The sequence below is a fragment of the Nymphaea colorata genome, chromosome 7 (genome assembly GCF_008831285.2).
Source record: "Nymphaea colorata isolate Beijing-Zhang1983 chromosome 7, ASM883128v2, whole genome shotgun sequence".
Lineage (NCBI taxonomy): Eukaryota > Viridiplantae > Streptophyta > Magnoliopsida > Nymphaeales > Nymphaeaceae > Nymphaea > Nymphaea colorata.
Window position 1 is genome coordinate 3,931,577 of NC_045144.1, and position 15,200 is coordinate 3,946,776.

The 15,200-nt window shown below is 43.3% G+C and overlaps 1 protein-coding gene across 1 annotated transcript; it reads right to left on the bottom strand.

Moving 5' to 3' along the window:
- Nucleotides 1-1,662: 1,662 nt before the first annotated feature.
- On the bottom strand, nt 1,663-3,404 carry LOC116257817 (putative clathrin assembly protein At1g33340). The gene has a single exon (XM_031634812.2). It carries the CDS (start codon nt 3,225-3,227, stop codon nt 1,902-1,904), a length of 1,326 nt encoding a protein of 441 aa, XP_031490672.1. The 5' UTR covers nt 3,228-3,404; the 3' UTR covers nt 1,663-1,901.
- Nucleotides 3,405-15,200: the final 11,796 nt, after the last annotated feature.

Consider the following 15,200-nt stretch of genomic DNA (forward strand, 5'->3'; position numbering starts at 1 on the left):
GGGGTCAATCCCCAGCACTGGATTATTTGTACAGGGTTGTCCGGCGTTGGAACCTCAATTAATAAATCATTTGTACAGTGAGCAACTGTACTAAACGAAACATATGCTCCTGGTTCACCTGAAGCTGGCGTTGAACTCTATCGCAGTGGGCAGAGAAGAGTATTGCGATGTTTTACACGTTGCTGCATCGTTAAGTAAAAGCATGCCTACGGAAATGAATGAGAAATGGCACCTGGTTAGTCGTTATTTTTAGGCTTATCTCACCAGCCGCTCCCTGCAAATCTTATGTTTGATGATTTTAATATGATTAAATGTATGCTTAATCAACTGTGTAGCTGTGATGTCTATATTCAAAATGTTTAAGGGGAAATATCTAAGATTTCTCTGCGTAAAGCATGGTTTTATTCCATACCGCAAGCATTGGAAATATATCGCAAGAATATAGGGCGGGTGACAAATAATGACCCATTCGAACTGAAAAACCAAAATATCTTTCTTGAAGGTGGGGTCACTTCATTTTTTTAATTGTTTAGTAAAAAAAACTAACATTTTCTATTTTTCGTTGGTACAATTTTTTTTTTTTGGACCTAACATCTGCAAGTTGCCTGAGGCAATAGCAAAGGGAGGCATACGGAGAAGAACCGTGGCGTCACTATCGACTTATTCGGAATCGTCTCTTCTTTTCTCTTGCTTTTGTTAATACACCGGTAATCGGGTCACTACCTAAAACATAGTAAAAAGCGATCTACATGACATCATGTGTGGATGATATACGATGATCTATGCATTTATAGAGCGACCTAGCTATACTTATGCATATAAGACATGGTCACGTGGGTTAACAATGATCATGTCTTTAGTATCGCAGCTAGCTACAATTATACTTCATCTATAAACTCTTCTCAGTAGAAATTTCAAAAGGTTGCTGCAAAACAGGCATTGCTTCTTTTATCTTTTCACACGCAATACCATTAGAGCGAAAGGGATTCGGCAAAAATTTTCAAGTTTCAGGACGGGCGGCATTTGTGTGATTTCTTAGTTATTTGCTATTAGCATCTTAGTTATGCTAGACTTAGATCTGGATAAAAAAGCAATCCAAGAGTGCTGCCGACATTTCGTGCACCAAGGCACCAATAACAATATTATAGCTACATCGACTAGAACTAAAAAAAAAAAGGCAATATGACATGGCTTGAGAGAGAAACAATTTAACACAAACTTTATATTTGGGGGTTCATCAGTTCAGTTCAGTTCTCGTGGGTGTTATGCTTATGGACCACATATAAAGATAAAGAGGCTCTTTTAGAAACACACATCTATTCAATTTCCATGGCCATAGGTGCCGTATGTTAGATGATACAAATTAGACCCACCATAAGTACTGACGGAGAAGGGGAAGAGCTCGGGTGAGAAGCGCCGTCCGAATGATACATCCAAGCCCCAGTACGCTAATATGCTGCTAGCTACCTTCTCATTTTGTCTTGCATCATTAAACGGGGAAGGAATTGCTCATGTTTGTGCAGATCACACGAAAATGCAAACCCCCAACTCCACTTATAAGTGCATTGAGACGAACAAGAGGGTTCCTGGCGTTGTGGTGGTACCAAAAGATGGTACAATGGAATATGAACGCAAGGTTATTCTGATAGAAAAATAATCACATGAAACAAAATTAGCACTTGCTCTACTCTCATGTGCGCGCAAATGATTAAATTACAAGGTTATTATAAATGTGAAGAAGAAGAATACATAAAACTATATACATACATAAACACACGCACAATCACTAACAAAAAAAATGATGATTTTAACTCATTTTCTTGGAAAAATATCTGTTTTCGTAGGGGACCGATCTGTCGTCCAAGCAGTAAACAAGCAAATTACTTCCCTTCACCGAAGGTTCAACAGAAGGGGTTACCACGCCAACATGAAGAGCTCCTTCCAGCATCATGAGCGTGCACCAAGCTAATTGCCTCCTCCCCTAATTTGTCACTGTTGTCGTCGTTGTCAAAGACCACCCACTCGGTGCTCACCTTGGTCTCCCGCTGCCACCTGCAGGAGAAGAGCCTCATCGGAGAAGTGCATAGCAGAGGGGGCTTGAACGTGTTGGTGCTGACGACTGTCCCCGGCGACGACGGCGAGGACGAGCTACCACTGCTAACATCTGCGCCTGCGTCATCGCCATCATCATTGTCGTCGTCGTCATCGTCGTCATCGTCGTCGTCGTCGACCACTTTGGAGGCCTCGCTGCCTGCAGGAACACATCCCCTCAGCAGCTCCTCCATCTTGGAGACATCCTCTCGAGATATGATGATCTTCACGCTAGGATAATCATCGAATCTGACGCTGCAGACTGCCTTGCAGCTGTCGAAGAACCTCACAAGCTCGTAGCTCTGGTGAGACGCCCTCTTCAGAATGTGCAGGGCGAGACCGGAGTCCCGGACCCCTTGCTTCAACAAGTCCAGCAGCGTCCCCACCCCATCACTGAAGCTGGCGTACAGATGGAAGCTCTCCCTAAGGATGCTCTCCAGCGCCGCCTGAACCAAGCGGTTCCTCCGCACCATCCCTGACGCGGGGAAGCACTGGACGATGCAGTCCAGTATCTCTTGGCATCGCGGCAGCACGGTCAAAATCGGCTCCGCCCAAATCTTCTCGTCATCTGCTCCGTTGGCTCTGATATTGGAGACGAATTGGGTGGTCGTGGTTGCGGCAGTGGGCTCGAGACGGCCGGCCTGGTTGATGAACCAGCCCATCCGCAGCTCGAGAAACGACGCGTAGTCGTGGAGGAAGGAGACGAGACCGGAGGAAGCGGCTGCCGGGCCTTCTCCTCGAACAGCCGGGAGACCGTAAAATCTCAGCCTCAGCACACCCGATGAGTGGGTATCGCGCAGGTCCTGCTCAAAGCGGCGGTGGCCTCCCCGCAGGAGGCGGTGTACGAGCATGAGCAACTTCAGCACTACGACGGCGTCGCGAGTCCGCTCAAGACGCTTGGTGAGGAAGGAAGCCAGGTGGAGGACGGAGCCCGGGGTGTTGGAAACGATGAAAAGGATCTCATGGACGTACTTGTCGTCGACGGGCGCCGACTCGTCGTGGCTGGTGGCTTGGACGACGGCCATCTCCAGGGCACCGATTCCGTTGCCGGAAAACATCATAGCCCTTGTGAGGGATGCGTGGTCTTTCACCAGTCCCACGGCTCGCTGGATCTTGCGGCGCATGGTGCACACCATTTAGCCTTCCACCTCCTGCTCCCCACCTTCCTTCCTTCCTTCTTCCTATCAACTTCTTCTTCTTCTTACACTAGTCCTCCGCTGGGCTGACTTTCACTGAACAAGACTCATGCAGCAGTGCTTTTTCCGGAAGCAGCGTCCACAATCTGCTGTTGCCTTGTGGAAAGAATAATGGAAGACAGGAAAGGGTGTTCACAACTTGAAATATTCCTTGACCGCTTGATCAAGGGAGGCGCGGGTCCGTGTTTAGATTCTCTTTATCAGCAACGCATGTCTTTGTGCGCGTGTGATTTGTTAAGACTGAGGCCATCCTTTGAGGAAGACGATAATGGAGTATCTTTTTTTTATTTTTTTGTTGGTTGACCCATCCAACGGGCAATAATGATTTGAAGTATGGCGATGGTCTGCTATGCTCTCTGTCATGGCTTCCACAAGATTCCTACTGATCAGGGCGGAGCTAGACTTCGTACAGCTATTTATTTAGAAAACAAGGTCATCTAGACAAGACCTGCATGATGCAGCGGATGACATGGAGGGATTCCCTGCAGCTCCGGTCGTTGCCTTCAATGACTCGAAATGAATTCATGCGTTTGGAATTGGATAACAGGGCCTACGTGCCATCGATCGTCCAATCCATTCTGAAGCTTTTCATGCTTTTGATCCACCGAGATGCAACCTTCAAGGATCTCTCCACATACGTGGCATGAACAAGTTTTACTTGCATGCGTGATCTTAATTTCAACAAGATAATAATTTATCAGTGCAAAAAACTGCATGTGAATTTTGTTAGACAAGTGAATCAAATTGAATTCAAAAAACACGTCTTTAGTAATGAATTTCGCAGGAAACACAGCAGTTTTGGTATTCATTTCGCATCGACAAAAAAGATACTTTTCAAGCACTAAAATAGTAAGCACTTTTAATTATGAAAGAATGGCAGAAATAAAGAAAGCATAAAGGTCATATTCATAAGCGTATTAGTTTGTCTTATAAATTAATCCATTTTAACATCTCACCATATCTTAAAAGTTTGCAATTTGTAACGTGGTCCACAAAATATACATTTCTCTTGCCTGTCATCGAAGAGGAAAAAAAAAACTTTTTGGATTTGTGGATGACAGTTGGTAGTTCAGGTGAAAGAAGGCGCATGCTATTGGAATTTAATCTATGCGATCGCTTCTAAATACTCATGAGAGTGGACTGAGAGTTTAACTCTGCCGGAAATTACGGGCACGAACGATCGATGATGTACTACGCATGCTGCTTGGGAGCAGCCCCCACTGAAGCGCACTACCACCACCGCCATTAATTCATAGCCTTTGGTGCAACGATTCTTGAGCACTCACGCTAGATTTGTCTGTCTTAGCCTTCTCCTTTTCGTTTTCTATTTCATTTTCCATGTAAATTAAAGCGACCACTTGTGGAGTCAACCGCACAATGATGGAGGGGTGGGGATAGGAGGAAGGAACCTGTGCGTCGGATGCCATCTTCGAAGAATTAATTCTTTCCTCTCCAAACCAAAAGGGCCCGCCTTCCTCTCCTCGCCTCTGTATTCCTCCCGATCGTTTTTCACTTTCCCCTCAAATTTGCTTTTGCCGATTCCTTTGTCAACGTCCTCGCTCCTTTATGCTTTATTTAGTCTTTTTTGGTTGGTGGAAATCACAACCTACGATTGCGCCTTTGTTATTTTTTTGGGGTTTTCAGGTTTGTGCACACAAGTCAAAGGGTTTAAGAGTCAATGGACTAAGTACGCACTTTGTTGCATTAACCAGTTAGAGTCAAACATATCAAGATTATGTGGTAACTAGTATAAATATTTTATCAATTTAATCAATGGTAAATAAAATGACATGTATATAGCATTTTAGAAACTATCGAACGAGAATATTTTCTCAATGTACATATTTGGAGAAGTATGTGTATGGGGGTTCAAATTCTCGTCCAGTGCTCGTTAATCAGAGGAAAAAATAATGAGAAAACCATTTGGCAGAGAAGGATACTCTCTGTATGAATTAACTATATATGGAAATGATGGTAGACCTTTTTAATTGCTCACATCGCCGGGCTTCAAAAGAGTGCGTTTTAAGTGTTATGTAAATAAACGGCGAAGCCATTTTCAAATATGTAATCCATCGACATGCATGATCGGGTCTCATTAAAATGTATTGTATACATATAAACGACTCTTGTTTTTCCAAAACAAAAAAACTTTTCCTACCTCTCTTACTTGGAGAGATGAACATATATATAATAATCATTACAATTGTTAGGACTAATGTTGTCAATATCATTTTTCTATCAGTTTCAAATTGAACTGGGCTCTGGCGAATACAAATTGTAAAATATTAAACTTCTTTACTTATAATAAAAAGAATTTTAATGTATTTATCAATGAATTGTAAAAATAAGGAAAGTAATTAGGCCAATCTGATTTGGCTCCCAATTATGGACCTTGGAACTGTCTAAAGCTATCGCCCTCTTCTTCCAAACAATCTTATGCTTCAGAACCGCACCTATACAGCAGCCCTGATTAACAACTATAGAACTCGCCGTACGGCCATGGACGTAATAGCGCCGTAGGAGCCGAAGGTTGCCATATGAAGCGGCGACAGATAGATCGCCGTGGCGGAAGCTGTCGTTACTCGTCAGCATTTATCCTGACCGCTCTAGCTTTCTACTGAAGTCGACGGCGAGACCGTGGAAAATTTATGAGAACGCGGAACGGCGTCGGCTGAAACCGGCGCTAGTTCTGTTAACTTTCCAAATTAAACATCAGCAAGCGGCATCTCTCGGGCCTCGGCAATAGCATTTCCAGAATCATACTGGAACTGTCCTCAGTAGAATACTCATATTTCACGGACGATTCAGTTACTCAACTTGAGAAGTTCTGATGATCTGAGTTAACGGAATCCACGGAGCCGCAGGTAGCACCTCTGTGCAGGGATCATCCACATCAGAGAACTGAGCCTAGAAAAATACAGTTCCATAACACCTACACATGAAACCAAAACGAACTCATAATAAAAAACTGAAAGTGATAAAAGCTGAATTGAAATAAGCTATGTCAGAAATGCAACCCAGAACGACTAACAATTCCAGTGGAAAATAAAGGTGCATAAAACCACCATATTGCGCAAGGTTTTTATAAATGAAGGTACCGTATGGATGACATACTTTAAAAGTATTGTTGTTGTTGTTGTTGCTTTTTTTTTTTTTTTTTGTAAAAAAAGCTAGTTTTGTGGAACATTGGTTTTTTAATCAGTTTTGAAAAATTGGTTTACATAGGACCAAAACATATATCTTTTTGTACCTAACTTGTATAAGAAGACCATCGCCAGAACTACGCTCCTAAGCATATTAAACTTTTAAAATGGTGAAGGCTAGTGGTTATCATTGCTCCACTGGAATCTTGGAAGGCTAAATAATACGGTAAATACTAGTGCAACAGAAAGTCGCAGTTCACAACGTTAGTTTCTAGTAACTGGACGTTTACCATTGACACCATCAGATCAGATGCGCCTAATTAAGTGCTACGAGCTCACTCTAGAGACTGGATGCAATTGCAATTACATAGCAGTCCTTCCTATGCCAGAATCTCAGTCTAGATACCGTGCCACTCTGCCAAGGTGCATGTGTATACGAAAGAATATATGTTCACACACGGGAAGAATGGCAGAGTAGAAAGCCTTGTGTCAACACCGTAGATATGATCAGAACTAAACGAAAAGCAATTACTTTATCAATGACTGAGAATGTTATTCTCTGAAACAAGCCATCAGGTAGGTAAAATGTCAGGGTCCTAATGCCAAAACATAATCAAAGAGCAATTTCATGCCGAGAATGAAATCACAGGTACTAGTGGGAAAGGGATAGCAAGTAAAACCATAACCAGAAAATTTACCAAGATAGAACCAGTTTTACCAAACAATGGACGATTTTCCAGCACTTGTATGAACAATTGAAGGCAGAAGCCAAGGTTTGCTGAAGAGACACACGGCAGAACAAACCTGAGTTTTACTACTGATCCAGGAACCTCCACAAACATACATCCCAAGGTTGCATACATGCCCTGCTGTTGCCTTTGGATAAACAGAAATCTGTTATGCAGTGAAACCGCATTGGTAATAAATACATATTTGAAAAAAAAAAAAACCTGCATACTATGGTAATCTTCTAGAGATTGGGCAAAACAGATGGAAGCCGCAAAGCATCTTCATAAATTTCATTCGACCTCATGTCAAAGCCAGTCTGAAAATGATACTTCGAGCTTACTTCTAATCCATGTTAGCTAAATATTTTAGATGTCCACTGCGGCCAAGGAAACCAATGCTTTACAAAATCACAATCACTTCTTGACACTGCTTGCATGTAAATCTCAGTTTGAAGTTTGAACTGACAAGCATCGAATGCTATTGGTTGTGTCGAACAGAGCATACTAAATGTGGGACACGTGTGTGTGATAAACTCAGCACTTCAAAAGTAAAAAAATTGAACCTAAAAGTGTCCACGTTGTTGAATGTGCTCAATGGGGCCTGTCAAGTGTTGATACTCCACATTCGCTGGCACCATTTGCATATGCAGCTCTGTTTGAACTTAAGAGTGTCCGACATTGTTGGAAGTCTTGGACAAGTGTGATGCATTATAGACTTCGAAATAGGTCTATGACATCCTAAGAACAACTCCTGTTTGCTTAAATTTTGACTTTGCAATTAGCACCCAAAACCCCTTTATGAGTTTCATTTTTTATGAACTCTGTTGAACTTATTACTTCAGCAAGAGAATCTTTCAGCTCTCCTTCACAAGCAGTGTCTTCAATTATCGGAATCACAAACTCATCCATGCCCTTGAATTCCCTTTATGATAATTTCCGTGTGAGTTAAGTAGGAAAGTGCTGGAAATGATTCTTAGCAAAAAATAGTAGAAAAACAAATGGCGTGAATCACAATAGGAAAATAAATCTACATTCTTTTTCACTCTTCTTTTTTCCTCTGGGTACCAAAGATGGATTTACCTCTCCCTCATAAGCTGTTTACATTCTGGAAGAAAAGTAGGACAGTTAAATCCCTTCAGATTAATACATAGCAGCAAAGAAGCATGGATGGAAAAAAATTATAAATACCATTATCACTAATCACTATCTACTCATATAACTAATCACTATCTACTCACTAAAGAAGTCTTTCTTTAAGACAGTTCCATGTCTAGGTGATTCTGCAACTTTTTCTCTGGTTTCAACAGTGCTTTTAGATGTTTCATTTTTCTTCAGCACAACCAACCATCTTGTCACTTTTCAGTATTGCACCCTTTCAGGCCCTCTACAAGAAACAGAAACTTCTTCTAGCCTTTCAACTGTATGCATAAAGCTTCTAAACTTTGAAAGTTGCATGTATCGTGATGCATGTGCAACATATGTCTACAAACATACATATATATCTATTACGCATGTATACATATATATCAATTACGCATGTATGTGTGTTTTCGTGTCAACAAACCCTACAAATTATATCCACTGAAAGGCATATTGATGCAAACCAATTTACAGATGAACAACTAACTTGAATGTGAACGAGAACTATGAACGAAACTTCAAACTAAAGCACTTACACTAAAAAAAAACAAGGAAGACAACATAAAACAAAAGTTACCTTTTAACTTCATTTGACATCAACCGTATACAAAATAGCTTTGTTGTCCATTTATACGGACGTCAATAGCAATGGGCCGGGTCCTGAACAAGTGCCCGAATCCAAACAAACCCACTTAGATACAAAATGAAGATACTAACAAAATGGATAACAAAATAACATGTAAACCAAATTTACATTTCACCCTTGGTCCGCCTTGAGTATCTATGCAGATGAACCTCCTCTCGCGTAGGCTCTGGGTCCACAGGGGATCCCATGGCTGAAGGCTCAATGACTGCACTGATGCCCGAAGGTGGAACCTGAGGCGAGGAACTGGACCCAGGAGAGTGACGGGTCTGGTCCTGCCCTGCATCATTCTCCCCTGGTTGGAGAGAAGTCGTTCCCGACGAATCATTGTCACTAGAGTAGGGAAACAGATCAGAAATATTGAAGATCGGTGAAATTTGCCAATCCTCAGGAAGTTCAAGCAGATATGCATTTTTTCCTAGACGTTGACTGATATGGAGAGAGCCATATTTCCTAGGACTTAACTTACTATAAGTGCCAAGAGGACATCACTCAGGTCGTAAGTAGACCCAACAACATGGTTGGGGGATCGACCATACTCCACTTGTAATGAATATTGAGGGAAACACAACTTATTCCCACAAAAAAGGTAGCCATTGTGAATGGAGAATTTAGAGTCCAAAGGTTGAGACGTACTAGAGCACTCATCCCAAATGTGGCTGAAATCTGAGTCAGCATGATACATGTCCTTGCAACTTTCAAATCCGACTACCTCTACAAACATGGACATCAGTAGGTTGTTCTTTCTACTAAGGGCGTCTGCAACTCTATTGCGCTTTCCTGATTGATGGCGAATGGAGAAGAGGTACTCTTGCATGAAATTAACCCACTTGACGTGACGAACACTCATCTTCTTTTGGCTATGGAGATACTTAAGTGCTTCATGATCTGTAAATAGAACGAACTCTTTGTCGATTAAATAGTGTCTCCAATATCGAAGGGCCCACACAACAGCGTATAAATCCAAGTTATAAGTAGAGTACTGACATTTTGCTCCACTTAGCTTCTCGCTATAGAAAGCGACTGGCTTCTTGTTTTGACTAAGCACAACTCCAATTCCAACATTGGAGGCATCAAATTCTACCTCAAATACCTTCGTGAAGTCTGGTAAAGCCAATACGGGGGCATGAGTCATCCGATCTTTGATATTGCAAAAGGCGTCCTCAGCCGCTTTGGTCCACTTAAAGTCTCACCCTTGAGATACTCCGTGATAGGAGCCATAATGGTGCTGAAGTTTCTGATGAATCTGCGATAGAAAGTGGCTAGACCATGAAAGCTCCTGACATCACCTATTGTTTTCGGCATTGGCCAATCTACGATAGCTTGCACCTTAGAGGGATTAGCCTGCACTCCTTCTGACGAAACAATGAATCCCAAGAACACAAGGTCCGAAGTGAGGAAACTACATTTCTTGGCATTGACGAACAACTTTTCCTTACGCAAGGTCTTAGGACTTGACGCAGGTGACCAAGGTGATCAGAAATTGTGAGGCTAAAGACCAAAATATCATCAAAGTACACTACAACCAATTTTCCAATGTACGGCCGAAGGACTTGTGTCATGACGCTCATGAAGGTGCTGGGTGCATTTGACAGTCCAAATGGCATAACTAACCACTCATAGAGTCCATCTCGCGTTTTAAACGCAGTTTTTCATTCATCTCCTTCCCGAATTCTTATCTGATGGTATCCACTTTTCAAGTCAATCTTCGAGAATACTTGAGCTCCCACTAACATATCCAACATATCATCCAATCTTGGAATGGGGAAACGGTACTTAACAGTGATCTTATTGATAGCCCGACTATCCACGCACATCCATTTCGTGCAATCTTTCTTTGGGGTTAGTAAAGCTAGAACTGCACATGAACTAACACTTTCTTGAATGTGACCCTTTTGCAACAATTCATTCACTTGCCTTTGCAACTCAGCATGCTCGATGAGGTTCATCCGATAAGCTGGTAAGTTGGGTAAACTAACACCCGGAACAAAGTCTATAGCATGTTGAACATCCCGGTTTGGTGGAAATCCCAGAGGTAGATCGTCTGGCATAATGTCTTCAAACTCAGAAATGAGTGGCGCTACCTCTTTTGGAATGTCTGAAGAGATCAAAAACACATGTTTAACAATCAAAGCATAGCAAAATCCATCTTCGTTACAATGATCCAAGAATTCTTTACGAGATAACCCCACAAAACTTGATGGTTGCACTGGACGACCAACTCGTTGTGTTGTGGTTTCCTTAGTGGGTAGCAAGACAACATTCTGGCCCTTAAACCTAAATGAATAGGTATTATTGTGCCCATCATGAACAGTCTTTCAATCATATTGCCAAGGTCGACCAAGAAGGATGTGACATGCATTCATTAGAACAACGTCACACCACACATCATCCAGGTAAAGTGCTCCCATAGAAAGCTTTACTAGGCACCGTTGGGTGACATGAACTTCTTCTCCCTTTTTAAACCAAGCCATCTTGTAAGGTTAAGTGCACTTCTAGATCTTCAGGCCCAAGGTAGTAACTGCTTCTTGTGAAACTAGGTTCTCACACGTACCACTGTCAATAATCACATCACAAATATATCCCTCACACTTGCATCGAGTCCTGAAAATGTTACTACGCAACCATGAAGAATCTGACTTTCCCTTAGGTGCAGTCAAGACGTGACGTATAGATAGTAGGTTGCTTATGTCATCACCATCAAAGTCTACAACATCATCCTGATCAGAACTTGCATCAGATGAGCCACTCGAGACATCCTTACCATCAAAATCTGGTGGTTCCTCTATAGTCTCTGCTAAGTGAGTTTTCTTTTGGGAATTTGTACATTTTGAAGCCAAGTGACCTAACTCATGACACCTAAAACGACAGATGGTTTGGTCAGAACTATGAGTTTTAGATTGGTGTTATAGGCTGGACCTGATTGCTCGCCTTTACTAGGAGAAGGTGGTACTGGTCTGGACTCAACAGGTTTCGAGGAGCTAACTCCCCTAGTTGAAAAACTTAACTTGGGGCGATACGAGGCATCACCCCTAGACACTCTGGTTTCATGCTTAGTTTCAAGGTTTCTTTTATGTTCATTGCATAACTGCTTGCCTGATCTAGAGTATCTACTCTGGTACAATTAAATTCATCAGAAATAAAGAGATGAAGACCAGAAATGTACCTGGTAATCTGTTGAAGCTCAGTCTCCACAATCTGGACACACAGTGACAGTCGATGAAACTCTACTGTGTAATCCGCTACAGATCTCGAGCCCTGACGAAGATTGAGGTACTCCTTGTAGACCCTCTCAACGTGGTCCGAAGGTACAAATTTGGTCTACATCAGCCTCTGCATCTCCCCCCAAACCTGCACTGGTCGCTGACTGCGTCGCTCATACGATCTCTGAAGCTCAAACCACCATGTCTGTGCAAGCCCACGTAGTCTAGTCGCAGCAAGTGGCACTCTGTGATGCTCCTCCACCTAGTGGTAGTCGAAGAAAAACTGGACTGTGTACGCCCAGTCAATGTACTCCTGTGCATCGAATCGCCCAACAAACTCTGGAAGGTCCAACCTCACTCCATATATGGCGGGGCGATTTGGACGATCAGCGGTACACCTGTGTCGATCGTCAACTGGTCCTGCTGGATGCGCACGCCAAAACTCGTCATCATCTGAATAGGCTGAGTCGCTGTCATTCTCAGCTGGTGCACGAGGTCGGTACGACTCAATAGGAGGTGGCCTCGGGCGGGTCTGATCTGCAAGGGGACCCATCCGCTGACACCTCTATGGTGGAGCCTGCGGTAGTGGCGGCTCCGTGACTACACATGCACAAAATGGAACTGGATCTGGGGCTTGGGTAACATGGGAAGTCGGATAGGGATATGGGTATGGATTTGGGAATGGATATGGGGCGTGAAAATGATTCACATGTGGATTTGGGTATGGGTTTGTGAACGGATTTGGATAGGGGTTTGGATAAGGGTTTGGGTTGGATTCTGGATCGAGTTTTGTGGATAGAAGGCTAGATTTGAACTCAATCCAAAAACCGTAAGAGAATGGATCTGGTTTTGATCCGGTCTAGGAAACAAAATGGGAGGGTTTCGGGTCCGATTATGGTCTTGGTTGGGTCATGGGGCAGGTTCGAGGCTAGAATTATAGGTTTGGATCAGATTTGGGGACACTAACGGATCTAAACCGAGTTGAAAAAGGGGTATTTATGTAACTTGGGCCCGGATTCGGACCCATATACCCATGAGTCGGGTGTTATGGATCCGAATCGGGGGCACGTCCTGATTCAGTCCGAACCGGTCTCGTGAGAGACCGGCTCGACCTGTCGAGCAGCTCGAAAGAAGTCGAGCAGTCGGGCTCGACATTTCCCCTTTCTGCGTGAGGCAGAGACAGGAAACCAGCGGCAGGGGGAGGGGCGCCCACTGCCCCCCACCTGTAATGATGGTGGGTGAGCGGTGAAGGGTGACTCTCCCTCGGTTCATGATTTGCGACGGGAGGCAGGGCGACGGCAAGAGGCAGTGCGACGGGCGGCGGTCGGTTGGACGGAGGCGCCACCAAGTTTTCCCCCTTTCGTCGAGCGGAACAGCTTGCAACGTCTACACCTCCACCACCAGCCGGCGACGAAAAGGGCGAAGCCCGCCATGATTCACCTGGTCATCGTGATGGGAAAAGCCGTCGCCTCCGTTGCTCCCATCGCCGAACAGAGCGGCACCGCCTGCTGACTGGTGGGCAGGGTTGTCGTTTCCACACACTGTAGGGAAGACGCTCTAGACAAATGCAAAGGAACTCCGGCAGGGGGTGTTGATGTCGGATATGGTTCGCCAGCCAGCGACGGGTCTCCGGCAGAACTCCCACCAGACGCAGTTCCCCTCAAAATCCCAATGTCTTTGGCAAGGTGGTTTCGTAATTGTTCTTCAGCTCCCATTGCGCAGAAGTTGGGAACACGGTTTGCAGTAGGAAACACCTGGTGATTCTCGTTTTTGTTCTGCGTGTTCTGCAAAACCAAGCAAAGCAATTCCTTTGATTTCATCAATATTTTTGGTTACGATAGCAAGATCCTGCCCCATACGGGTGATTTCAGAGTCATGCTTTGCCAGAGTCTGCTGTACAACTTCTAGCTTATCTTTTTTCGTTTGCATGATTTCTGTTTGATTTTTCTCATTTACATTTGATGCAGGCTCTATAACTCGTGTTCCTGTAGCAGCAACATCGTTTAACTTTTTTTTTTTTCTTTTGGTTCTTTTGCAGCCATTTCTCTTGTAGCCATGGCACGATAGGGCAGGGACGAAGCCTTGCTCTGATACCAGTTTGATGCAAACCAATTTGCAGATAAACAACTAACTTGAAGATGAACGAGAACTATGAACGAAACTTCAAACTAAAGCTCTTACACTAAAAAATAACAAGGAAGACAACATAAAACAAAAGTAGCCTTTTAACTTCATTTGACATCAACTGTATACAAAATAGCATTGTCGTCCATTTATATGGACGTGAATAGCAACAGGTCGGGTTCTTAACAAGTGTCCAAATCCAAACAGACTCACTTAGATACAAAATGAATATACTAACAAAATAGATAACAAAATAACATGTAAACCAAATTTACATTTCACCCTTGGTCTGCCTTGAGTATCTACGCAGAGGAACATCCTCTCATGTAGGCTTTGGGTCCACAGGGGATCCCATGGCTGAAGGCTCAATGACTGCACTGATGCCCGAATGTGAAACCTGGGGCGAGGAACTGGACCCAGGAGAGTGACAGGTCTGGTCCTGCCCTGAATCACATATCTAGACGATGACAGGAAGAATTGTTTTTCCTGAACAGCGATCATGGAGCAACCATCTAGAGCATGCAAGTAGCAGTGCGTTGAAATTCCAAATGATGGCTTGTTTATGTGCGTAAAGTTATTGTTCTATAAAGGAAATCTTTATTTAGGCAATTTTGTATTCATATATCTCCGGCTTTTGAGGGAACCATAATGAGAAAAGCACATGTTTGGATGTTGCCTCATCAACCAACTCTCTGCCAACTTTAGGAAATAGGATGTAGCTACCTGCTTAGACTTATATAGGTTTGCAAACTCCGGTAACATATGGTTATCGGAAATGTTTTTGCATGTCTAAGCATTGTCATTTGACTCTTCATCTGTGTCCACTACCTGCATTGTTAATGGTTGGATAATGGTGGAGATGTCGGCTATTCAAATCCAGATAATCGAAACTCACAAAAGTATGAGATAATCTTACCAACCCAGCCCGGATG